This window comes from Salvelinus sp. IW2-2015, linkage group LG33 (genome assembly GCF_002910315.2).
Source record: "Salvelinus sp. IW2-2015 linkage group LG33, ASM291031v2, whole genome shotgun sequence".
Classification (NCBI taxonomy): Eukaryota; Metazoa; Chordata; class Actinopteri; order Salmoniformes; family Salmonidae; genus Salvelinus; species Salvelinus sp. IW2-2015.
Genome location: NC_036872.1, coordinates 24,498,199 through 24,524,448, shown reverse-complemented (window position 1 = coordinate 24,524,448; position 26,250 = coordinate 24,498,199). Strand labels below are relative to the sequence as shown.

At 43.8% G+C, this 26,250-nt stretch overlaps 1 protein-coding gene across 1 annotated transcript in view; it reads left to right on the top strand.

Moving 5' to 3' along the window:
• The first annotated feature begins 1,654 nt into the window (after nucleotides 1–1,654).
• Nucleotides 1,655–26,250, top strand: part of LOC111957418 (calsenilin) — a 37,749-nt gene continuing 13,153 nt past the window's right edge. Inside the window, exons 1-7 of the mRNA XM_070436902.1 lie at nucleotides 1,655–1,766; nucleotides 3,207–3,376; nucleotides 15,598–15,723; nucleotides 23,892–23,961; nucleotides 24,188–24,366; nucleotides 24,464–24,568; nucleotides 24,733–24,795. Of these exons, the coding sequence (XP_070293003.1) occupies nucleotides 1,655–1,766; nucleotides 3,207–3,376; nucleotides 15,598–15,723; nucleotides 23,892–23,961; nucleotides 24,188–24,366; nucleotides 24,464–24,568; nucleotides 24,733–24,795 (825 nt within the window). The remainder of the gene's footprint in view (nucleotides 1,767–3,206; nucleotides 3,377–15,597; nucleotides 15,724–23,891; nucleotides 23,962–24,187; nucleotides 24,367–24,463; nucleotides 24,569–24,732; nucleotides 24,796–26,250) is intronic.

Genomic DNA, 26,250 nt, shown 5'->3' with positions numbered 1-26,250 from the left:
AGGAGGGATCAGAAGGAGATACTGAGCCTGTGGTTGGAAAGAGTGAAGGAATGAATATGGGGGATGGAGGGCAGCTGGAAAGAGAGAAAGAGAGAGAGAGGGGGGGAGAGGACCAGCAATATGGACAGAAAGAGAGGAGGGGTGGACTGGATGGAGGGATTCACCGGACTGCCCACTGTAACTTCATCATCTGTGGATTCTTACAGGAAAGTGGGAGAGAGGAGAGAGAGAGACGGAAGGAGAGTGGGGTGAACAAGTTGAAAGCGATAGCAGCCCCCAGTACTGACATTGGAAAGACAGTGAGAGAAAGAGAGAGAGGGAGAGAGAGAGAGAGAGAGAGCGAAAGAAAGAAAGAAAGAAAGAGCGAGAAAGAGAGAGCAGAAGAGGAGAGAAGGGAAGACGCCTGGCGGTAAGGGAAGGGCGGTGCTCGCTCTTCAGTCCATCGGATCTCTCTCAGCCCTACACGGACCCAATCCTTTGGACCACTCTGTGGTCACTACCTAGACTAAGCTGGACTGGAAATACTGGACCAAACAAGGCCTGGATCATATTAGTCTGAATCAGATCATACCTGGATTGAACCAAACCAGATCTGGACCTGTATCGATTGAACTGGACTGGACTATCTGTTACTGAGAGAAATAGGGAGGAATGGTTGGAAAAAAGATAAATAAGTGTGAAGATTGTTCGTAGTGCCTTAGAAAGTGGTGTTTGGTGAATTATCAGGGACTTGTCTACAGATCTGTCAGTTATAGTATTGATTATATGGTGGATTGATCGATTAATTGATTTGCTGACAGATCTACACATATACTGTGACAAGATCTAAAATAAGGAAGGGAAAGGCCTCTATTTAGGCACGTTGGTATTATGTTTCATTCACAGAGTGGGAATTTAAGTTCAGAGAATCCGTGTCTTTAAGTTGGTTGTTCTTATGTTTCTGTTGATATCGTGGGAAAGATGAGATGATCACAGTGAAGTGTAGGATTTCACTCTCACCACTTCCCTTCTACACACTTTCCTGAGTCAGCAAGTCAGTAATCGGATTCACTTCAATGATTCAGAGTTTTAAGACACATCATGAACTGGATATCACATGGATACAGCTGATTGATGGGAATTGTCTAATTCCTACATGTGTTTTTATCCAGAGATCATTCAGTCCCACAAATGACAACTCCTAAGATGATTGACAGCATCACTGTGTAGTGATGCTCTATCACTGGCTATCTGTCTGGATCTTTGAGAACGACTCTGGAGGAATGACTTCAACTTTAACTTTAGATCCCTCCTCACCATCAAAATAGGCGACCTTTGACTAAACCTCTATTTTCCCACGCATCAGATCTGAAGAGGGCTTTTTTCTGTGTCTACCCACTTTTGGATATTTTCCATTCCATAATCGTTTACATTTAATATCCATTTTGTTGGCCATTCTCTCATGCTGCTCAGTGCCTTATGTTAGTACAACCTGACACGCTTAGCCAAGCCTCAAAGTACCTAGCCTAACTGACTGACTGCTGCATAGCTTAGCATCTGTTGTTCAACAACAGCGACTATTCCTATCACGAACTTTGCACCTGCTGGAGTCTCTCACGCCAGGCCTCTGTGTGTGGGCTTGCCCTCAGCAGGCTCCCCTTGCCCTCTCCCAGCCATGGGGATCCAGATCCAGGGTATGGAGCTGTTTGCCATTGGCGTGGTCATGATAATGTTTGTGGCAGTGCTCAAGGGCTTTGGCATCCTGGAGCCCATGTCCTCCTTTGAAGGTAAGAGCCCCCAGTGAAAAGGCTGGGAGGCAAAATGCTGGTGGTCTGTATCTTTTTATTCCTTGTTCAAAAAGGTGGACATGGCATTTAGGTCGACGTTTCAGCATTAACTATCTGCTATCTGAGATAGGGTGTTAAATCTGTATCTGGTATTTGGGAGGCAAAGTGGGTATGTGGTACCTACGGGTTACACAGTAGATATTCCGGGATCATATCTGGGTATCTAGTATCTGGGATGGGGCATTTGGTGTGTGATGTCTTGGCATTGGATATATTCTAAGAGAGTATAAAAACAAGTCACACACTCTACAGTCTTAGAAAAAAGGGGTTCCAAAAGGGTTCTGTGGCTGTCTCCATACAGTAGGAGAACCATTTTTGGTTCTTGGTAGAGGTAGAACCCTCTTTGTTCCAGGTAGAACTCTTTTGGGTTCCACGTAGAACCCTCTGTTGAAAGTGTTCTACATGGAACCCATGGAAGTAAAAGGGGTTCTTCAAAGGGTTATCCTATGGGGACAGCCAAATAACCCTTTTTGGTTCTAGACAGCACCTTTTTTCTAAGAGTGTAAACCTAACCAAACATAAAGCTCCCCTCTTCTGAGGCTGGGGTAGGGCAGTATGTCTCTTGTCACTGGGGATTCTGAGATAGGGCATTATGGTATCTATTAGGAAATCTTTCTCAAGAGAAAATATATGTTTTAGTGGGCATTGAAGTAAAGTGTACACTAAAGGTAATGTGTAGATTCAGGGTCGTAAAGAATCACATCAGCCATCTGATTATATACTGTTCCCTAAAGAATAAATAGTTTTAGGCCAAAGGCCAGTCAAAGTGCCCTGTGGTCACTGTGCCAAAGCAATTACAGTTGAAAGCCTTCAACCTCACATTGAAGTGCTTATCACAGGCATCATAAGCATTAGAGAGCATTATACTATAATGGTAATAGCTATGTGTGCCTTTTACATTCTTATCTAGGAATCAGGTAAATAATGATGTAGTATTTGACACATTTGGTGTTCCTGTGGATAGTTGATTGTGAAGGAGTGGCTCATACATGAATCATTGCATATTTTTCTCTCACTAAATCCCTTCATCTGAACTCAAACTTCTGTCCTCTCTTCTTGCTCTCAATTCTTCTGCAGTGCATCTCTCTCTCTCTCTCTCTCTCTCTCTCTCTCTCTCTCTCTCTCTCTCTCTCTCTCTCTCTCTCTCCCTCAGTCCTTCCACAGTGCATTTCTCTCTCTCCTTCTCCTTCCTATTACTCCCTCTTTCCATCTCCCTCTCTCACACCTGTCTCTTATACACATCTAGATGTGTATAAGAGACAGCTCTCTCTCTCTCTCTCTCTCTCTCTCTCTCTCCCTCAGTCCTTCCACAGTGCATTTCTCTCTCTCCTTCTCCTTCCTATTKCTCCCTCTTTCCATCTCCCTCTCTCACATCTTCAGATAGGCAGGGCCCACACCCAGGTCTAGCATTACCTAGCATTAATTATACATGCAGTATTGAACAGGCTTTCTCTGAGACCGCCTACATATGGAGCCTGCAGTCCTTCGCCAAGACCCTGAAGGACACTGGCCATCCAGCAATGGCCCCCAAAATCCTCCCCCACTGTTCAGTAGTGTCCCATAATAGCTTTTCCTCTCCTCTTTTTCTCTCACTTTCTCTCTTTTAAGTGACTCTCTGACATATACTCAGTCCCAGCAGACATATACATAGAGAAATACATAGTTACATTACCATAATAATAGTTGCATAGCCATAATACATAGTTATATAGCCATAATACATAGTTACATTACCATAATAATAGTTGCATAGCCATAATACATAGTTATATAGCCATAATACATAGTTYCATAACCATAATAATAGTTACATAGCCATAATTATAGTTACATAGCCATAATACATAGTTACATAGCCATAATAATAGTTACATAGCCATAATTATAGTTACATAGCCATAATACATAGTTACATAGCCATAATAATAGTTACATAACCATAATTATAGTTACATAGCCATAATACATGGTTACATAGCCATAATAATAGTTACATAGCCATAATTATAGTTACATAGCCATAATACATAGTTACATAACCATAATACATAGTTACATAACCATAATACATAGTTACATAACCATAATTATAGTTGCATAGCCATAATACATAGTTACATGTCCATAATCCATAGTTACATAACCATAATAATAGTTACATAGCCATAATAGTAGTTATAGTAGTTTCCCGCTCAGCCCAGTCAAAACTGTTCGCTGCTCTGGCACCCCAATGGTGGAACAAACTCCCTCACGACGCCAGGTCAGCGGAGTCAATCACCACCTTCCAGAGACACCTGAAACCCCACCTCTTTAAGGAATACCTAGGATAGGATAAAGTAATCCTTCTAACCCCCCCCTCCCCCTTAAAAGAGTTAGATGCACTATTGTAAAGCTGGTTGGTCACTGGGATATTCATAAGGGAAATGCACCAATTGCTGTAAGTCGCTACTGGGGATTAGAGCCGTTGGCTCAAGATGACCTTAAATCAGTCATAATGTAACTGATATTGCAAGAACCCCTACGCACCAATACCACTGGCAAATTCGCCAACTGGCGCCCCTGTGACTCTTCAGTTAATGAAAGCAGAGTTTTCAACTGAGACCCGTGAAGACGTGACATGGAGTCTGGTAAGACGCGTTGGCAGAAGCGTTCTGCTGCCTGCACTCCTCCAGGCATGACGCGGTTTGGCAGGTGGTCAGTATGGTCGTGGGGTGACATTGTCTTTGGAGGTGCTGGTTGCCGCACAAACTCCTCCAGGTGTCATCGCCAGGAGGTGGCTGAACTGCCATGAATTAAGGTACCGGACGATGAGATCCTCAGACCCCCTTGTTTGACGCATGATCATATGGCTGGTGCGGCTTGGCCTGGTTTCCCTTCCTATGGCAGACAATGCACTGACGACTTCATGTTCGGCTGGCTGTAAGTCAGCAGTTCTGCCAAAGAGTTGAAGGCATTGACTTGCCCTATGATATGGACTGGCCCGCCCGTTCCCGACCTGATCCAACATTGAGGCAAGCTCTGGGACATTTCGTCTGGTCGCGTCCATCACCAACGCCACGATTGCACCAACAGACCTGTCCGGAGTTTTGGCGATGGCTTTGAGTTCCAGGTCTGGGAGGAGATCCTCAGCGAAGACCATCCGCTCACCATCATCAGGGCATCGCCCAGGCACTGTAGGGAGGTCATTAAGAGCACGTGTGAGGCCACACCTCCTATGAGCCTCTCTTTGTGAGACTTGTTGGTGTAGGACTACATTCAACTCAAAGTTAGGATCAGCCTGTGTAAGTGATGAGTTTTTTCCACTTTAATTTTCGACGGTGTGACTCCAACCTAGACGGTCCTATGGGTTGTTTTTGATTTTCATTGTATTCCTTGTGTGTGTTTCTGTTGTCAGCCATTCCACTATGTAAGAAAAAGTTTTCATTTAATAGAAATATTTTCATTCATTCAGAGATCTAAGGGATTTGTTATTGTATTAGTTCGTTCCCTTTGGTTTTTTTGAGCTCAGCAGTGTATATATTTTTACTTATATTATATATATTAATATATATATAATGTATAATATTATATTTACAGACACACCCTATTGGGGTGTTGACTACAAATCTCAACGTAGCATGTAGGCACCTTGGGTTCTTGTCTGATGCTTTAAGCAACACTGTTTCGCATTAAATATTCAAGACGACACAGTAACTCAGGCAGAGCCTGGTCACTACGAGTGTTAAAAAAAAGATGGAGCATTGCAGTGCTGTGTGAATGGTGCTACGTTGGTTGCTCTTCTTCTACTGTTTTGCGAAAAGGCACCATGGCCCGCAGAGTGTTTATTACTTGCATGTCTGTTGCTGAAAGGCGTGCAACGTAATTCAGCCATGTATTTTCTATTGAACAGTATGCCTACACTTCCCTGAATTTGTTTAGGTAAAAATGCCCTATTTCCCGACCCTTTTGCTCTCCTTTACGTAGAAACATGTACGATGTGTCCCAAATAGGGCGGCACTGTCTACAGTCCTATCACTCATACATCCAATAAATTGGTCTTAATAATTGGAACACAAGTACACACGTAGACAGCAACATGGATGCGAACGACGTGACAAAGAAATCGAAATGACGCGAATGTTTACTGGCTTCGATCAGAGGGAGGCGGACGGTTCAATTATCTATGGAGACATTTGTACTTAGATTGTAGGAAACTACTGGATCGAATCCAGAGTAAGGAGGGTATAGGAGCAAGCAGTTGCAGTGAGCATGTTTGGTGCATAACACGTTCCTGTTCATTTACATATTGTTATTTTTTCTGACTATTTGGACAGTGTAAACAGCCTAATACAATAAGCTTGTACCGAGAGTGTGGTTTTAATTGGAAAATAGTATAGATATATAAGCGCTTTATTTACAGCGCTAAAAACGAGTTGCATGCATTTGCGAGATTGCGGCTTTTATTTTTTCGGGCAATTATTCAAGCTCCCTTTGTTATTTAATTTTAAACGAAACTGTTCATTGCTTCTCAAAACATGAATGTGTCCTCTATGCTGTGTGATTGGCTATGAACTAATTAATGATTGGTTGATTGATTAGATACAGCTAGGCTAATATGTTCCTTTAAATATAGCCCTAGGAAGTTCGGGTATTAAGGACCATAAACAGGATGCTGCTCTTTAGGCCTATAGTCGATGGTGTTTATCAAAGAGTACATTATAAACTTAATAATGATGAACGGATTACTATATTCTTACAGATGTGGATCGCTATACACTTCATAATATAGTTTGTAATAATACAATATAGAGGAGGATGAGAAAAAAAGGCACGGTATAGGGCGAGAGCTGCGCGGTATTATGTGTGACAGACATCAGGTTTGCAGGAGATTTACAAAAAGATACGTGTACTTGGTTCTGGAACGTGTAAACACACTAATCCATTGATAAAGTTAAGTACCAGTCATGCTTCTAACGGGGAATTATTGTAGCCCTTTATTCCATAGCGTAGCAAATATTAAAAACAAGCGAGATCTGTGAAGGTGCCTTTATTTCGACATTCTTCGAAGAACCCTGCGCCGAGGTTGGATGCATAGCGATCAGATAGGCTATTAACAAACGACTCACACACAAGGCAATAGAGCATGGAGCGTTTTTCTGTAGAGGTATATTATGGAGTTGTTTATAAAGGTCAGGCACATTTTTACAGTTAGCTTAGTTTGATTATGCTAATTAAGTTGGGGTTTCCACTCTCCTGCATTTTCCTTGGCTAAGCAAGGCTGTTCCGCGTCTCTGCGCTGTGCCTCCGCGCGATTGTTCTCTATCCATGTACGGCTTTGAGTTAACTTTTGATTATCACTGGACATAGCAACGATAGGGAGGTTGCCATTTTACGTCGCACTGAAGAAATGATGTTTCAGAACGATGGACAGCGACCGTTCTTCGACGTGGAGAGAACAGCACAGGGTGTTCCTAACAACATGTAGATTATTGTTGTCTGCACCTATTCGATATAATATAACCACCATGACCATTTCAGTTATCACGTACTACTAGAGTGATGGACTGTGCCATCCAATGGCCTCCGACATGGGTTAGCCCTGAGACAGGCGCAAATCATGTGTCGACCAGATCGGACTAAATGGGTCAGTCAAGCCCTTACCCTGTTATTTATTATTCGTGTTCTTTATATTTTTCTATATTTCTCGTGTGGTTCATATATAGTGGATTACATTGTTTACTTGATTATTGCATTGTGGCGTTTTGATAGTTTGCGAATAAGGCATTTCACTTACCTGGTTCTTCCTGTGACATTTAAAACTTGAAATTGATTAACTCAACTTGTGTAGTAAGGACGGTTCTATCTGAGCGCGAGTAACAAGCCTGCACAAAAATGATGAACTAGGACGAGCCTTAGGAGACTTAGTTCCTGTGAATCACCACAGAACGTTCAGCAGATATTATGGTTGATTTAACACCTAAACCTGTTTTTTAATTGAATGAATGCCCGTTATGTTTAAAAAAGAAATGGTACATGCATTAATTTCCGATGTAAACCTTTTGTTGGCCATTTACTTGTATCAAAGCACATGAAGGTTTAAGATCAATACCGTATAGGTTTTTTGTACGCAGTTTGCGGCGGAAAAGTTTCAGACTGCAATTCAAAAGATTAGTTTAAAACCTAATACCACTCTAAGGCCACACCTGATGTAGTCAACATTTAGATCGCTGGAACGGTTTTCTCGACTACAATCAAAAAAGACCGAGGGTTCTGGCATTCAACAACGCTGTGTTCAAATGTTGTTCCCCTACACCACCGATGGTCTGTTCAATTCGGTCCCAAAACATTGTTTTGCGCCAAGGCTATATCTAAGGCTAGTTAGTTCTGACTAAATGTCTAAAGGGACCCAGCCCAGATCTAGGTACCACGTTCACCACCGTTAATTGGTTCCTTTCTCGCTGACATGGTGCGGCACGATGATAATTGTCCGAGAGACTTTTCTAGCTGTCTTCAGCATTTTTCTTTCTCATCTTTTCTCTCTTCCTTTTTCTTCCCTCTCTTGTCTATCTAGGTGCATCAATATGTCAGTTTTTGGACAATCGTTGTTAGCGAACCTGTAGGTCAGTTCCGTTGTGGAGCGCAACAGGGTATCTTTTTTGTTACAGTCTTTTACCTGGCATTGATGGTATACAGTTGTAAGTCAGAAAGGTTACATACACCTTGAACAATACATTTTAACTTCAGTTTTTCACCATTCCTGTACATTTTAATCTGTTAAATATTCCCTGTTTCGTAGGTGCAGTTAAGGATCACACTTTTATTTTAAGAATGTCAATATCAGGTCCATTAACGTAGAGAGACATAGATATATTTCAGAGCTTTTATTTATCTTTCATCACTATTCCCAGTTGGTGTGTCCAGAACGTTTATATTAACACCTCAATTGATTTTTGGGTAGGCATTGCCTTTATATTGCTAATTAACTTGGGTCAACGTTTTCGGGTAGTCCGTATCTCCACAAAGCCTTCCACCAAAAGTTGGCGTGAATTTTCGGCCCATTTCTCCTGCGAGCGGTATTGTAACTGAGTCAGGTGTTGCTTAGGCCTTCTTGCTCCGCTACTCGCTGTTTTCCAGTTCTTGCCCAGCCCACACATTTTCGAATATAAGGATTTGGAGGTCACTCCAATACTTGGACTATTCGACTGTCCTTTTCAAGCCATTTTTGTGCCAAACTTTGGAAGTGATGTCTTGGCGGTCATTGTCCCATTTGGAAGACTCCCATTTGCAACAAGCTTTACCTTCTGACTTGATGTACTTGAGAGTGTTCTTCATACATCCAATAATTTTCCTCTCATGACTGCCACTCTATTTTTTATGAAGGACCTGTCCCTCCGCTCAGCAAGCACCCTCTAAACGATGCTGCTTGCCCCGTGCTTCGCCGGGTTGGTCGTGGTGTTCCTCTTCGGCTTGCACGCATACGCCCTTTTTCCCTCCGAAAACTAATGATGGTCTCATTATGGCCAAATAGTTCTATTTTTTGATTCATCAGCAGAGGTACTATTTTCTCCAATATAAAGTACATTTCCCTGATTCTGCCAAGTTGCAAACCAGCTTAGTCGGTCTATTAGCATGGCGGTTTGGGCCGTGGATTCGGGCTTGCTGAGCGGCTTTCGCGGTTATGTCGAATATAGGACTCGATTCTTACTGTGGATTTAAGACTACTTTTTGTAACCTGTTTCTTTTTTCCAGGCATGCTTCACAAGGTCTTTTGATGTTGCTCTCTGGCGTATGATTTGCACTTTTTTTCGCACCGCAAGTACGTTCATCTTAGCGGGACCGCAAACGCGTCTCCTTCCTGAGCGGTTGACGGACTGCGTACGCCCGGTTCCCATAGTGTTTTACTCGGGTAGCTATTTGTTTGTACAGATGACGTGCGGCACCTTCAGGTGTTTGTAGAAATTTGCTTTCCAAGGATAATCTTAGACTGTGGGGAGGTTTACAATGTTTTTCCTGAGGTTTCTTGCTGATTTTTATTTTCCCATCGTCACTTTCCTCTCTTCTATAGCTTACTCACAAGAATTTGCTCTCTCATGACAAAGGGCACTGAGTTTTGAAGGTAGGCCTTGACATATACTCCCTAGGTACACCTCCATTTGACACCTTCAGAAGTTGATGTCAATCTAGCCTTATCAGAGCCAGTGAACATTTCTTATTCTGGAATGTTCCAGATGTGTGTAAAGCAAGTAACTTAGTTGCATGTAAACGTCTGACCACTGGAAGCTTGTGAATTACATGATTCTACGTAAGTGAATAATAATCTGTCTTGTTAACAAGTGTTGGAAATGAGCTTTGGTTGTCCTATGCACAAGTGTATGTCCCTACGATCCTTGCCCCCAATAAGTTATGGCTTTGTTAAGATTGGTGGGTGGTTTGACACGAGTATTTATGATCCCCATATCCTATGAATAATATTACATAGCCTAGTATAATAGTGAATAACAATATAAAGCCTATAATCATGATACGCATAGCCTCATATCATAAGTACTGCCCATGCATATTAATACATTAGATAATAGCCATAATATATGGATTACAATATGCACATAACTAAGCAGCACATAAGCATAAATCTGAATATGTGTGGGCTGTTGATTTTGCGTGCCCTGTGGCATTATGAACTAACAGGTGTTGGCACTGTCGGTTCAGTGAGATGAGCTTGGACCTTTATTAAGGATGATATAATTGGACAAGTCGGACCTGATTTCACAACGTAAAGGTCTTGGAAGCTTTCTAGCCGAGGCAACTACTTGCGCTTTACTAACTGTGCTTCACAGGTGTACAGTGATGAGTGCATCCTTTTTACTCTCCTAAGGGATTTGCATGATTGTCTTTCTCTCTTGTGTGTGTGTGTGTGTGCTTCCCTGGTGATTGTGTACCCACGCACCACTACTCTGTACTGTGTGATTTGGTGTGTGTTGATATGCTGTTATCTTGCCCCATGCAGAACTGTGTGAGTCGTGAAATGGTGTGCTCTCAGTGTCGATTAGTGTGTGAATGGGGATAGTGTTGTGTGATGCCTGTTTTGTGTTGTGTAGAGTGTGTCGTGTGCTTGGTCGTGTTGTGTGTGCTTGTGTGTGTGTGTGTGGTGTGTTGGCATGTGTTGTGTGTGTGCTGTGTGTGTGTGTGTGTGTGGCTGTGTGTGTGTGCGCGCTTGTGTGTGTGTGCGCGCTTGTGTGTGTGTGCGCGCTTGTGTGTGTGTGTGTGCGCGCTTGTGTGTGTGTGTGCGCGCTTGTGTGTGTGTGTGTGTGTGCTTGTGTGTATGGGAGTTGAAAAACAGTAGTATGAGGACCTTGAATTAAAGAGATGGGTTTTTGGCAAGTGTCACAGGCCTCGAGGGAACTATTGTCCAGTGAATTACTGTATCTGCTCTATCTGACTGTGTCTGACTATGGGTACGTCCCAAATGGCACCATATTCCCTATATAGTGCACTACTTTTGACTAGGGCCCACAGGGCTCTTGTCAAAAGTAGTGCACGATATAGAGAATATGGTGCCATTTGGGAATCGTCCGGTGTGAAGCCTCTGCCTGCTGAGAGCTGTGTTAATGAACTCTGGAGAGACAAGAACAATTAGACTTGAACTGGATCACAGAGCCTGCTGGGGACATGGGATTTAGGACAAATGGGCTGGGTCTCATTACTGTAAACTAAAGCGTCTTCTTTTCCTTTTCTCCTCTTCATCATCTACACTAATCTGAAAACATAGGCTTGGTATAAGCAATATGGTGTATTTCTATTGGGTATCAGCTTCCACCTGTCTTTTTCTATCAGATCAGAGCAGATGAAGGAGATGAGGAGAGGAAGCCACTTTAAACTGTTGGTATGCAGCCATATACACTGAATCCTTAAAGGCAAATGGGTATACTGACAAGCACTGCATCAATTTTGTGGAAATACCTTGTTAAACATCTTCGTAATGAATGCAGACGTCTTATTACAGATTTGTCTTGTACGCAGGGGGTACGYAGGGATTTCTTTTGTCGCTGGAACTGTCCCTAAATATAGTTGGTTTTTCACGATTATTTGAAAGAAATGTGTTAYGTTCCTTCTGTATCTGTGGATAGTTTTCACAGGAGTTCACAGGTTAATGGGATAAAGAGAATGAGAGGAGGAGGGGAAGCCAAGGAAAGAAGGAGGGATGGCAGAGAGTAAATTCTCACGGTTAAGTGATGCATGTCTGTTCGTTCATCAGAGTTTTGATTCAGTGGGATGATATCAGTAACCTCTAACCTGGCTGTCCCAGGACTTGGGAGTTAAAGGACYGGACAATAAGTAAACAATTGGAATAATTTTTGGGGAAAACAAACAGCGTGGGATTTGTCATGGAAAGAAGGATTTTACTTGTTACCTGTACTTTTAGTTTTATTTGAGAGGCTGTTTTCAGTCCTTTTGAATATCATTGAGCATGAGTCTGGTCAAATCGCTTTTCATGGCTTCAACTTAAATCTCTTTGCATCACAGTTGGAACTATTCTCTCTAGAACTGTAGAACTCTATAAGAACTTTATAGCATCCCAAGGATCTAAAGCCATATCTGTCTTTAGTTTGAYAGACAGATGGTATTTTATTGAAAGACTGATAGAGAGAAAGAGAGAACGGAGGGAGAAAGAACTGAGAGAGAGAGGACAGAGAGAATTTTCACGCTGGGGGAACAAAAAGACGGAAAGACGGAGGAAGAAGGGGAGATGAGTGTCAGGTGGGAGTCGGAGGGGCTACAGACTGTTGGGATCGTCTGCCTTGTATTAATGTTCCTCAAACTGATGCACTTACTGGGACTCATCGACATCACAGAGACCGGTGAGAGAGGGGGGGTGGAGGGAAAGAGAGAGAACGATAGGGAGAGAGAGAGAGGTTGGATGTAGATGGAAGAGAGAGAGGGAGATTGAGGGAGAGAGAGAGGGGATAGGTTGGATGGAGGGAGAGAGAGAGGTAAGATGGAGGGAGAGAAAGGGAGAGAGTTTGAAGAGAGGTTGGAGGGAGGGTGGAGGGAGAGATGTTTGAGGTACGGTCGGAGGAGAGAAGAGTAAGATGGACGGGAGAGGAAGGAAGGAGGTTGGCAGGGAGAGAAGGAAGAGCAGTGGAGGGGCAGAAGAGGAGAATGGTAAGATGCGAGGTAAGATGAGGGGGGAGGGCGTAGAGGAGAGGGAGAGAGGTAAAGATGAGGGAGAGAGGTAGAGGGAGGGGTGGAGGGAGAGATGTAGAGTGAAGAGAGAGGTAGCGAGGGGGGATGGAGGAGAGATAAATGAGGAGAGAGGTTAAGGCGTAGGGTGGGGGAGATGGTAAGAGGGAGGTGGTTCAGAGTGGAGGAGGTGAGAGGAGAGACGGTAGATGAGAGAGAGTTGGATGCTGGGGAGAGGTTGGATGAGAGGTTGGAGGAGGGTGGCAGGAGGAGAGAGGTTAAAGATGGAGGGAGAGGAAGGGAAGAGGTTGGAGGGGAGGGTGGAGGGCGAGAGGTTGAGGAGACGTTTGGAGGAGGGTGTGAGGGAGGGAGATGAGAGTTAAGATGGAGGGAAATAGGCAAGGGGGAGTTGTTGGAGGGATAAGTAGCATGAGTGGGAGAGGACAGGGAGAGAGGATTGGAGGGAGGGTGGAGGGAAGTGTCTGAAGGGTAGGGGACGGGAGATGAGGCTGCGAGGGAGGGTGCAATGGCGAGAGGAGAGAGAGGTAAAGAATGGAGGGAGAGGAATGGGGGAAGAGAGGTTGGACGGGGAGGAAGGAGGAGGGTGGAGGGAGAGAGGGGAGATGGAGGAGAAAGAGGTTAGAGGGAGGGTGGAGGGGAGAGGTAAGATGAAAGAAGAGAGGGGTTGGAGGGGAGAGAGCTGGAGAGAGGTTGGAGGGAGGGTTGGCGGGAGAGGAAGAGGTATAAGGATGAGGAGAGGAAGAGGAGAGAGGTTGGAGGGAGGTGGGGGCGAGCAGGTTGAGAGAGATTGGAGGAGGATGGATGTGGAGGGAGAGAAGAGAGATAGAGATGGAGGAGAGAAAGGGAGAGAAGTTGGGGGAGGGTGGAGGGAGAGACGGGAGAGAAGACTGGTAAGATGAGGAGAGGAAAGGAGAGAGAGGTTGAGGAGAGCGCAGTTGGAGTTGGAGAGATGTAGGGAGGAGAGAGGTAAGAATGGAGGGAAAGGGAAGGGAGAGAGGTAAGTGAGGTAGAGGAAGGGAGAGCGCTTTGGCCAGGAGGGTGGAGGAAGAGGTAAAGATGGGGTGAAGGAAGGGAGAAGTTGGGGAGGAGTAGATGGAGGCTAGAGGAGAGGTGTGAGGGGAGAGGTAAGATTGAGGAGAGGAAAGGGAGAGGGTTGGAGGAGGGTGGAGGGAGAGAGGTAAGGTAGAGAAGGGAGGGGGAGGGAGAGAGTAAGATGGTGGGAGAGGAAGGGAGAGCGGTTGGAGGAGGTGGAGGGAGAGAGGTAAGGTAGAGGAAGGGGAGGGTGGAGGTGAGAAGGTTGGAGGAGGGTGGAGGGAGAGAGTTGGAGGGAGGGTGGAGGGAGAGAGGTAAGATGAGGGAGAGGAAGGAGAGCGGTTGGAGGGAGGGTGGAGGAGGAGGCAGCAAACTGCGTTTATGAAGATTCTGTCTATTCCTCTTTTGTTTCTCCCTAGCCGTATTTGTATTCCACAATGTCTGACTTGCTTGACCATGTTCTCTGTTTTTCCCTCCCTTTTTCTCACCGTCTCTCTTGTACCTCTCTTACTCCATTTACTGTCTTTACATCTCTATCTCTTACTTTCCTCACACACACTCTCTCTCTCTTGGTTGTGTTAAAAGATGTACGTATGGTTTTTAGAAACTCCACCTCCTTTTTGATCTATGTCTTGCTTCTCTTTTTCCCAGTTCTTAGTGCTTCTTCTTACTGTGTTTGAACAAGTAGACTAATACACCTCAAACAGCCTTATAGTCAACATTCTTAGTCATGGCTTTAATTGGATTAATGTTTTCACTATTACTAATCTGGCACCTGTTGCACTCAAATCTATCAGTGAAACATATAAATGGGTTTCTCTTGCAAAGATCACATTTAAAAGAAGGTACCTCCCTCTCATTTTGAGTCCTCGCTTTGTTTTTATCTCGCTCTTTTTCACTTTATTCTATCTCTTTCTTGATCTCACGCCTTACATGTGTTATCCCTCCCTCTCCTCTATTACTCTGCTTGCACACTCACTCATCCTCTAACCCATCCCTCTCCCTCTATTTCTTCTGCTTGCCATGCATCATCCTTACCCTCCCTTCCGTCATTTCTCTGCTTGCCATCGCATTCATCCTCTACCATCCCTCTCCCTCTATTTCTCTGCTTGCATGCATTCATCCTCCTCTCCCCTCTCTCTCCTCTCTCCTCTCTCTGTCTCTCCTCTCTCTCTCTCTCTCTCTCTTCTCTCTGCTCTCTCTCTGTCTCTCTCCTCTCCTCTCTCTCGTCCTTCTCTCATTCTCTCTCTCTCTCTTCTCTCTTCTCTCTCTCTCTCTCTCTCTCTCTCCTCTCTCTTCTTCTCTCTCTCTACTCTCTCTCTCTCTCTCTCTCTCTCTCCTTTCTCTCTCTCTGCTCTCTCTCTCTCTCTCTCTCTGCTCTCTCTGCTCTTCTCTTCTCTTCTCTCCTCTCTCTTCTCTCTCTCTCTCTCTCTCTCTCTCTCTTCTCTCTCTCTCTCTTCCTCTCTCTCTTGCTCTCTCTCTCTCTCTTCTCCTCTCTCTCTCGTCTGCTCTCTCTGACTCTCTCGTCTCTCTCTCTCTCTCTCTCTCTCTCTTACAGGACAGTAGTGAGATTGATTTGGAGCTGTCTACGGTTCGTCACCAGCCAGAAGGCTTGGACCAGCTGCAGGTTCAGACCAAGTTCACCAAGAAGGAGCTCCAGTCTCTATACAGGGGCTTCAAGAACGTACGTAGTGGAACAGAGAGGATGGGGTGGGGATGCTGTGGGACTGGGACTGCAAATCAAATCAAACTTTATTTGTCACATTAGTGTAGACCTTACCGTGAAATACTTACTTACAAGCCCTTAACCAACAGCGCAGTTCAAGAAGAGTTAAGAAAATATTTACCAACTGACTAAAGTAAAAAAATATATATATAATAATAAAAAGTAACACAATAACATAACAATAACAAGGCTATATACAGGGGGTACCGTTACCGAGTCAGTGTGCGGGTTAGTTGAGGTAATTTGTGCATGTAGGTAGGGGTGAAGTGACTATGCATAGATAATAAACAGCAAGTAGCAGCAGTGTACCAAACAAATTCCCGGGATGGGGGGGGGGGTCAATGTAATAGTCCGGTGGCCATTTGATTAATTGTTCAGCAGTCTTATGGCTTTGGGGTCAAAGCTGTTAAGGAGCCTTTTGGTCCTAGACTTGGTGCTCCGGTACCGCAAGTCTATGACTTGGGTGACTGGAGTCTCTGACAATTTTACGGGCTTTCCTCTGACCACCGCCTGTTATATAGGTCCTGGATGGCAGGAAGCTTGGCCCAGTGATGTATTGGGCAATACGCACTACCCTCTGTAGCACCTTACGGTCAGATGCTGAGCAGTTGCCATACCAGGCTGTGATGCAACCAGTCAGGATGCTCTCGATGGTGTAGGTGTAGAACTTTTTGAAGATCTGGGCAGGATGCTCTCGATGGTGTAGCTGTAGAACTTTTTGAAGATCTGGGGACCCATGCCAAATTTTACACACACACAAGACAACACAAAGCAATACAAATAATATACTCAACTAGAAAAAATACAAATAATATATATATTTTTTAATAGCTTTAAAGATAGCATACTTTAGACAAGTTAAACACACCAAGCAGAAGGCTACAAAGGTTAAAGGGCAATCTATAGTACAGGGACAGAGCAAACACCTCACCATTGTTCCTGTAAACAGTCAAGGGATGGGGTGGAGAAATGCAACCACTCACAGACAGTCATGGCCACAGACCGACCATCCACTGGACCAAAAATAAAAAGTTTACAATGCTTTAAAATAAAAAATGAATAATAATAATTTTATGTAGGCGTGAACAAAATTTAGAAAATAAAAAATAAACTGTGAAAAACTAGCTACATTTTAGTTCTGCCCGGGGCAAGATGAACAAGGCTCCGCAGGTCACAATCAATAGCACATCAACCTTAATGGAAATGCTCATCCAACCCTAACGTCACAGGTGGGGTCAAATACAGACTTATTTTGGTTTTAATAGGGGAATGCCTCAGAGGATTGCTGTTTTAAATAAGACGGAATGGAGCCCAAGGCCTCATTAAACAGTTTGGGGTTCCCACGGTGAATTTTGAATTGAATTAATTTTTTCAGTTTCAGAGAGCCAACAACACATCTCTCAACCCAATATTATAAGATGGGGAGCTGCATCTTCAGTTCTGTAGTATTAGCCGTCTAGGTAAAATAGTTGTAGAAGCAAAACAGTGTGTCCGACTGGATTCGTTGACAGGGGGAGTACCTATGGGCAGTACTTCCAAAAAGGCTGTAAGGGAGACGATCTTAACAGTGTCATATATATCAGAGAAACATTTAAATATTTAATTCCCAAAACCTGACAAGTTTATGACAGCCCAGAACATATGCAACAGTGTGGCTGCGTTCCCATTTTACATCTGACACAGGTAGGATCAAAATCAGAGAATATTCTTCCAAGTCTGGCCCCAGACCAGTGATAACGGTGGTTTAACCACCTTGAATTGAATGAGGCTGTGTCTAGTGCTAAAAGAGACGAATGCACCTGTGCAGCACAGGATTCCCAGGTGTCTTCCCCAAGTTCCTCCACCCAAATCCTTTCCCCATCGAGTCTTTAAAAGCACACAAGAAGGGTTCTGTAAGTCATGTTGATGATTGCATATTACAGTCTAAATGCGCCGCTAGGAAGCTTGTTCAGCTCCAAGATGCTCTTTCTAGTAAGCTGTATTCGCAGGCCTATGGGGAAATGCAGCGTGTTTAGCTCTGACAAAGTTCCTCGTCTGGAGATAGCGGAAAAGTGGGATTTGGGGGAGGTAACTTTTCCTGTAAGCTGAGCAAAGAGGCAAATGTATCATCAAAGAATAATTTGGGCTAGTTGAGGAGAGGCCTAGTGATGCCAGATGCCCAAAAGCCCATCATTCAAAGATGAGGAATATAAAATGTTTGAATGATTGCGGCCTGGATAGAGAAAAGCCTCTCGGAGGCTAAAGCTAAACGGGAACTGATTCCAAATTTTAAAGATCTGCTTTTACATTGGGTTACACACCATTTTGCCTATGGGACACTTGGAGAGGACGAGCACAACACAGAAGAAAAGTGCAGCAGGTTTACACGATTCAGGTTCCATCTGGAACCAGATGGTCTAGGGCCAGTAGGATCAGTCTGAGCATACAGAAGGGCTCTGAAATTTGCAGCCCAATAGTATGTTCTGAAAATTTGGTAGAGCTTAAACCCCCAATGACTTAGGCTTCTCTGTAAATGTTTCTACCAATCCGTGGTACCGTGCCATCCACAATAAAATGCGATGAATGTTTGATCCAGTGAATAAAAAAAGATTTTGGAATAAAAAGGATAAACATTGAAATAAATATAAAAATTTGGGCAACACACTCATTTTAATGACATTAATCCTTCCGACAAGAGAAAGAGGTAGCGAATTCCAAAAAGTAAAAGATTGTTTCAAACTGTCTGCTAGAGCAACAAAGTTTTCCTGAAACAAATTTGAATATTTCCTTGTCACTTTAACTCCCAAGTAGGTGAATTGATCCTGGACAATCCTAAACTGAGAACTTGTAAAAGAGCACTTTAAAGCAGCCTTGTTTACAGGAAAAAGCTCACTCTTGCCTAGATTCAGCTTGTACCCTGAGATTGATCCAAACTTTTTAAGAACAGATAAGGCGCGTGGCAATGAGGTATCAGGGTTAGAGATAAACAAAAGGAGGTCGTTCGCATATAGCGAGACTTTCTGCTCTAAGCCCGTCCTGATTATTCCTTGAATGGCATCATTAGAGCGTAGTGCAATGGCGAGAGGCTCGTTTGCCAAAGCAAACAACAAGGGGGAGAGTGGACAACCCTGTCTGGATCCGCGGTGCAAGGGGAAATAGTCAGAGGACAAGATGTTAGTCCGTACCGAAGCCATGGGGGAAAAATAAAGAATCTTTATCAACGCAATGAATTTGGGGCCAAAGCCAAATCTATAAAGGGCAGCTGTTAGGTAATCCCACTCAACGCGGTCAAACGCTTTTCCCGCATCAATTGAGACCACCACCTCCGGGTCGCCCGGCGCTGGGGAGTACAGTATATTCATAAGGCGCCTAATATTGAAAAACAAATGCCTATTTCTCACAAAGCCAGTCTGGTCAGAGTGTATTACTTGGTGCAGCGAGCCTTCCATACGGATGGCTAAAAGCTTGGCTAGAATTTTGTAATCACAGTTTAAAAGCGAGATTGGGTGATAGGATCCACATTCCAGGGGGTCTTTGTTTTTCTTTAATAGTAATGAAATTGAAGCCTGATAAAGASTAGGCGGTAGCTTTGAGGTATRAAGGCACTCTGCAAATAGTCGAGACAAGAATGGGCAAAGCAGACCAGAAAACGTCCTGTAAAATTCGGTTGGAAAACCYTCCGGACCCGGTGATTTACCACTTTTCATTGCGGACACTGCTGTTGCAATCTCCTCAGGTGTAAATTCTTCTTCTAGACAGTCATGGGWGTCTGTATCAATTGAAGGCATATTCAGGCCATTAAAGAYGGAATCAATCAGCAAAGGGTCTTGAGGGGATTCAGGGGTGTATAGCGCAGAGTAAAATTGTTTGAATTGATCATTGATCTCTTTATGTATAACTGTGGTGGCACCAGACGGGGTCCTTATTTGTGGGATTAAACGTGAGGCCTCAGATTTACGGATCTGATGTGCAAGGAGTTTACTGGCCTTGTCGCCTTGTTCATACACTCTGTACCCAGCTCACAAGAGTAACTGTTCAGCTTGCCTGGTAGAAAGCTCATCAAATTCAGATTGGAGTAGTTGGCGCTCTTTATGCAGATCAGAGGAAGGAWCCGTAGCATACTTCTCATCCAATGTGGCTATGGARTCGCTCAGGTCCCGAKGTCGCTGAGAGCGAACTCTGTTTTGGTTGGCTGTATAAGAAATAATTTGGCCACGTAGGTATGCTTTGAGAGACTCCCATATGGTAGAGCAGGACATACCTAGTGTTGAATTAGTTTCWAGGAATAAGGTGATTTCAGAAGAAATGAAATTGACAAACTCCTTATCTGAGAGTAAAATGGGGTTYAGACGCCATTGATAACACATAGGAGGTCGCTGGGGAAACTCTAGTTCAAGCACTAATGGTGAATGGTCAGAAATAACAATACTCTTGTAAGTACACTGCCGAAGGTTAGGCAGAAGTTTTTTGTCCAAAAAGAAGTAATCAATCCGGGAGTATGTTTGATGAACATGAGAATAAAAGGAATACTGTCTATCTGTAGGGTGTAGGAAACGCCAGGCCTCAAACATGGCATATTTCTGAAGAAAGGATTGAATAAGTAGGGCACATTTAGATGGGCCTGTAGTTGTTCGTGAGGACTTGTCAAGAACTGGGGACATTTTACAGTTGAAATCCCCCCCTAAAATCAACAAATGAYAATCTAAATTGGGTATAGCAGACAAAAAGGAAGAAATTAAACTTGTGTCATCCCAATTGGGAGCATAAACACTAGCCAAAACAAGAGGGGTAGAAAACAGTTTACCGGTTACTATGACGTATCGTCCCTTAGGATCAGCAATATTTCTCAGAAGCTACAAAGGGAGTAGCTTTATCCAACCCAAAATGGCAGCACCTCTTTGATTTTACATATGGAAAGTTAGAGTGGAAACACCTTGAAGCCAACCCAGTCCCTACGCATCCTAAAATGCGTCACCAAGTCCTCAAGCTGAGCTTCTTGTAGAAATGCAACATTTGCATTGCAAACCCTTTAAGTGTGTCAACACCCTTCTTACGCTTCACCGGGTTATGAACCCCTTTGATGTGCCACGAAACTGTACTTGGACGCCATTATTCGGGCCCTCTGGGCATTCCCGTTATACACACCCGGTCCATTAGAGCATAGAATGAAAAGCATATGAGCGCCCAAAAAACCTCAGAATACTTGTCTGCAGAGTAATAATGTACGGTTGTAGATGTTTGAAAAAGTACAGAAAAAAAACTAAAAAGACAGAATGACACAATTAAGAACTGAACAATTCGAATAGTTGTTTGGCCTGTCCGAAAGCTGCGCCTGCCTGGAAACAGTGGGGACAGTCCTGATAGATGGAGAAGCTCTGTCCTTGAAAGCTCAGAGTGGTTATTGCGGGCTCGTCGGAGAATCTCCATCTTCTCATGAAAAAGTCTGCACGTCGAAGAATTATGTCACGGGGGCCTCTCCTATCCCGGTGGCTTTGGCGCAGCGACCGGTGGGCACGATCCAATCAGGGGCTTTTCATCTAAGGCAAGAACATCCTTCAGCAGCCCAGAAACGAAATCCGTGGCGCGAGGGCATTTCCGCTGACTCTGGGACCGATACCAAGTCTCAGGTTGTTGCGGCGAGAGAATCCCTCTAAACTCACACAGCTCTCCTTCACCTTTTTCAAATCCGCAGCTAGGCGTTTCACGTCAGCCTCCAGGGATGTAGTTAAGTCGGAGACATTTGTAGCGGAGGTCTCCAGTGCTGCAATCGTTGTAGTGTGCGACGCCGTTGTTGTTTTGAGTGATGTGATTGCTGGCACCGTCTCGTTCCGCAGGATGGTTAGATCTGCTTTAAAAGTATCAGAAACCTCCTGTATTCGGGCCTCAATCATAGCAACCACCTCCGTTTTCATTTCAGCTATCTCAGAGCGTAGTAGTCTGATGGCCTCGAGAATGTTAATTTCAGCGCCGCCAGGCCAAGCCGCKCRCCCGGGTAAAGTGTGAGTCCCCAGGCCCTCAGACTCAGGAGAGGGCGGTGATGAGAGTGGGTCTTGTAGGCCGGGTTTTCTCAAAGTCATGCTTTTGGCCTTATGTTTCGTCGACATGCTGACATTCGGAAGCAAAGTAGTCTTGGTTTTTACGGAAAGGGATCACCAAACTAATATTTGAAAATAAATACGGTTCTGCTGCAAAATTCACATAAACTTTAAGAATACCACGGGAGCAAATGGAAAACACGTCAGTCGCACATGGCGTCCCTCCAATCCCCCCTTGTTGCGCCCTTTTCACAACTGTCTTTGTGTGTTTGGACCATGATAGTTTGTTGGTGATGTGGACAACTCTCGACCCYCTCTACTACAGCCCKGTTGATGTTAATGGGGGCCTGTTCGGCCCACCTTTTCCTGTAGTCCACGATCAGCTCCTTTGTCTTGCTCACATTGAGGGAGAGGTTGTTGTTCTGGCACCACACTGTCAGTTCTCTGACCTCCTCCCTATAGGCTGTCTCATTGTCGGTGATCAGGCCTGCCACTGTTGTGTCGTCAGCAAACTTAATGATGGTGTTGGAGTTGTTTTTGGCCACGCAGTCTTGGGTGAACAGGGAGTACAGGAGGGGACTAAGTACACACCCCCGAGGGGCCCAAGTGTTGAGGATCAGCATGGCAGATGTGTTGTTGCCTACCCTTACCACCTGGAGGTGGCCCGTCAGGAAGTCCAGGATCCAGTTGCAGAGAGAGGTGTTTAGTCCCAGGGTCCTTAGCTTAATGATGAGCTTTGTGGGCACTATGGTGTTGAACACTGATCTGAAGTCAATGAACAGCATTCTCACATAGGTGTTCCCTTTGTCCAAGTGGGAAAGGGCAGTGTGGAGTGCGATTGAGATTGTGTCATCTGTGGATCTGTTGGGGCAGTATGCGAATTGGAGTGGGTCTAGAATATCCTTTCAAAGCACTTCATGAATCCCGGAACATATTCCAGTCTATGCTAGCAAAACAGTCCTATAGCGTAGCATCCACGTTATCTGACCACTTTCGTATTGAGCGAGTCACTGGTACTTCCTACTTTAGTTTTTGCTTGTAAGCAGGAATCCTCTGGTTGCACATGTGACATGCTGGTAAACATTTGGTAAAACTGATTTAAGTTTGCCTGCATTAATGTCCCCGGCCACTAGGAGCACTGCTTCTGGATGAGCATTTTCTTGTTTGCTTATGGCCTTATAGAGTTGGTTGAGTGCGGTCTTAGTGCCAGCATTGGTCTGTGGTGGTAAATAGACGGCTACAAATAATATAGATGGGAACTCTCTTGGTAGATAGTGTGGTCTACAGCTTATCATAAGGTACTCTACCTCAGGCGAGCAATACCTTGAGACTTCTTTAATATTAGACATCGCACACCAGCTGTTATTGACAAAAAGACACACACCCCCTCCCCTCGTCTTACCAGACGTAGCATCTCTGTTCTGCCGGTGGATGGAAAATTCTGCCAGCTCTATATTATCCGTGTCGTTGTTCAGCCACGACTCGGTGAAACATAAGATGTTACAGTTCTTAATTTCCTGTTGGTAGGATAATCGTAATGGTAGGTCATCAATTTTATTTTCCAATGATTGTATGTTAGCAAGTAGAACGAAAGGCAGTGTGAGTTTATTCGCTCGCCTACGGATTCTCAGAAGGCAGCCCAATCTGCATCCTCTTTTCCTCCATCTTTTTTTTACGCAAATGACGGGGATTTGGGCCTGCTCCCGGGAGAGCAGTATATCCTTCTCGTCGGACTCGTTAAAGGAAAAAGCTTTTTCCAGTTTGTGGTGAGTAATCGCTGTTCTGATGTCCAGAAGTTAATTTCGGTCATAAGAGACAGTAGCAGCAACATTATGTACAAAATAAGTAAAYAKAATAAGTTACAAACAACGCAAAAAAAACTAACAAAATAGCACAATTGGTTAGGAACATGTAGAACGTCAGTCATCCTCTTCGGCGCCATCTTAGAGGTTGAGCTTGGATCTCTATTTTTGGGCAGTTTGGAGTTTTACATGAGAATGTTGAATAAATGTGATCGGGTAGATTTGAGTATACGTACTTTAAAAGTAATAGACACATGGCTTTTCCTTGTACACCCCTCCCTCCCTCTCTCCCCCTCTCTCTCTCTGGTAGGAGTGTCCCAGTGGTTTGGTTGATGAAGAGACGTTCAAGACCATCTATTCTCAGTTCTTTCCCCAAGGAGGTAAGAGGAGAGAGCTACTTTATCTCCATTGACTCTCTGTTTCCATGTGCCTGGAATATGATAATAGTACACCCGACTCTGACAGATTTATATGAAGAATGCCAGGAAAAGCTTATGGTTGCAGATTATTTGAATGTCTTCCTACCACTAACACTCTCCCCCTTCCCCTTCCCTCTCCCTCGTCTCCTCACCCCTCTCTCATTCCCTCCCTCCTTCTATCGTACAGACGCCACCACCTATGCACATTTCCTGTTCAATGCGTTTGATATGGACAGAAACGGCTCTATTCGTTTTGAGGACTTTGTGATCGGCCTGTCTGTTCTTCTGAGAGGGACAGTCACAGAGAAACTCAACTGGGCCTTCAACCTGTACGACATCAACAAGGACGGATACATCACTAAAGAGGTACTCTGTGATTGGCTACTATAGAAACATTGCATATCTAAATGATTGGCTAGTTTTAGATAAATCACGGTAAACTGACTCTCACTCTCTTTCTCAGGAGATGCTGGCTATTATGAAGTCCATCTATGATATGATGGGCAGGTACACCTACCCCAGTGTACGGGACGAGGCACCCTCTGAACATGTGGATAAGTTCTTCCAGGTGCGTGCCGCACTGTGCGCACAAACACACAAACACGCAAACACMGTTCATACACACACCAAAAAAAAGCTTTTGATACCCACTAAACTTCCTCTCTTCCTCTCTCCTTACTTCCTTCCTTTCTGTCTCTCCCTTACCCCTCCCTCCCTTTCTCCTTTCTTTAGAAAATGGACAGAAACCGAGATGGAGTGGTGACCATTGACGAGTTCATTGAGACCTGTCAGAAGGTACCACAGTTACAAAACATTACAGCACATCTGTACGTTAGCTCAATTTTGAAATAAATAATAAAATACATAGATGTTGTTAACACTTTACTTGTAGTGGCTATAACTAAGGCATTCATAARACATTTATGAAACCAGTCACCTTTAGGAGTGTTGCAGCATCCTCAGTTACAAACCTTTTCACATTTAACAAATTTATTCAACATTCAAACAACATCAAAAGTTTTCAAAATAAATACTTTGTTATCATTGGATTATCACTTGGTAGGCCATCATTGTAAATAATACTTTGTTCTTAACTGACTTGACTAGTTAAATAAAGATTAAATAAAATAAAATAATAATTATACAATTATTTAACAGTGGAAATGTGTATTTATACTGCCACAGTACKCAACCCTCTGTCACACTAGTCACGTAACAGACTGGGAGCAGGATTAGCGGTTAGTGACTGTGTGCATTGAGTGTGCATTGAGTGTTTTGTATCCTCTCTCGTGATCTTTCAAAACGACAGGATGCCACCTTGGAATTATCAATATTATCTTATTGAATAATGCATTTTCTGTTAGTGGGGTGAATAAGCATAATAATAGTTGAGTTTGTGAAATATATTTTTATAAGTAGCCACTGTTTGCCTTGATGACAGCTTTGCACACTCTTGGCATTCTCTCAACCAGCTTCATGAGGTAGTCACCTGGAATGCATTAAACAGGTGTGCTTTGTAAAAGTTAATTTGTGGGATTTATTTTCTTCATAATTCGTTTGAGCCAATCAGTTGTGTTGTGACAAGGTAGGGGTGGTATACAGAAGATAACCCTATTTGGTAAAAGACCAAGGCCATATTATTGTCAGGTTTTGGCCAAGACTGTTCGGGTTTTGGTCACTAGATGTCCCCATTGCACCTTTTTTGTACCTTTTGTTTTTCTTGCTCTAATTATTGTTTGCACCTGTAGGTCATTCCCTTGTTAGTATTTAAACCCTGTGTGTTCCTCAGTTCCTMGCTCAGTGTTTGTAAGTTAGCACCCAGCCCCAGCCCAAGCCTTGTTTTATARAGATATTTCTCTTGTTGGATTTTCCAGAGGTTCTCTGGTTTAGTTCTTGTGTATTATTTGAGTAGTCTTTTGAGGTTTGTTTTTCCCTGCTGTTTTTTACCACTTTGTGGAGTTTCTTTTGTATTTTGGAGGATTTCCATTTTGTGCCTCTTGGCTTTATTTTTGGACATTGTGGATTTAGTTTCTTTGCCTGAAGATTTTGTTCTTTAATTAAACCACCATCTCTAGTACTGCTGTGTCTGCCTCATCTTCTGGGTTCTGACGATTATTAGTGACTGTTTCTCGCACCGGGTCCTGACAATTATGGCAAGAACAGCTCAAATAAGCAAAGAGAAACAACAGTCCATCATTAAGGGGGGATGCCTTCAACTGAAATGTGTCTTCCGCATTTAACCCAACCCCT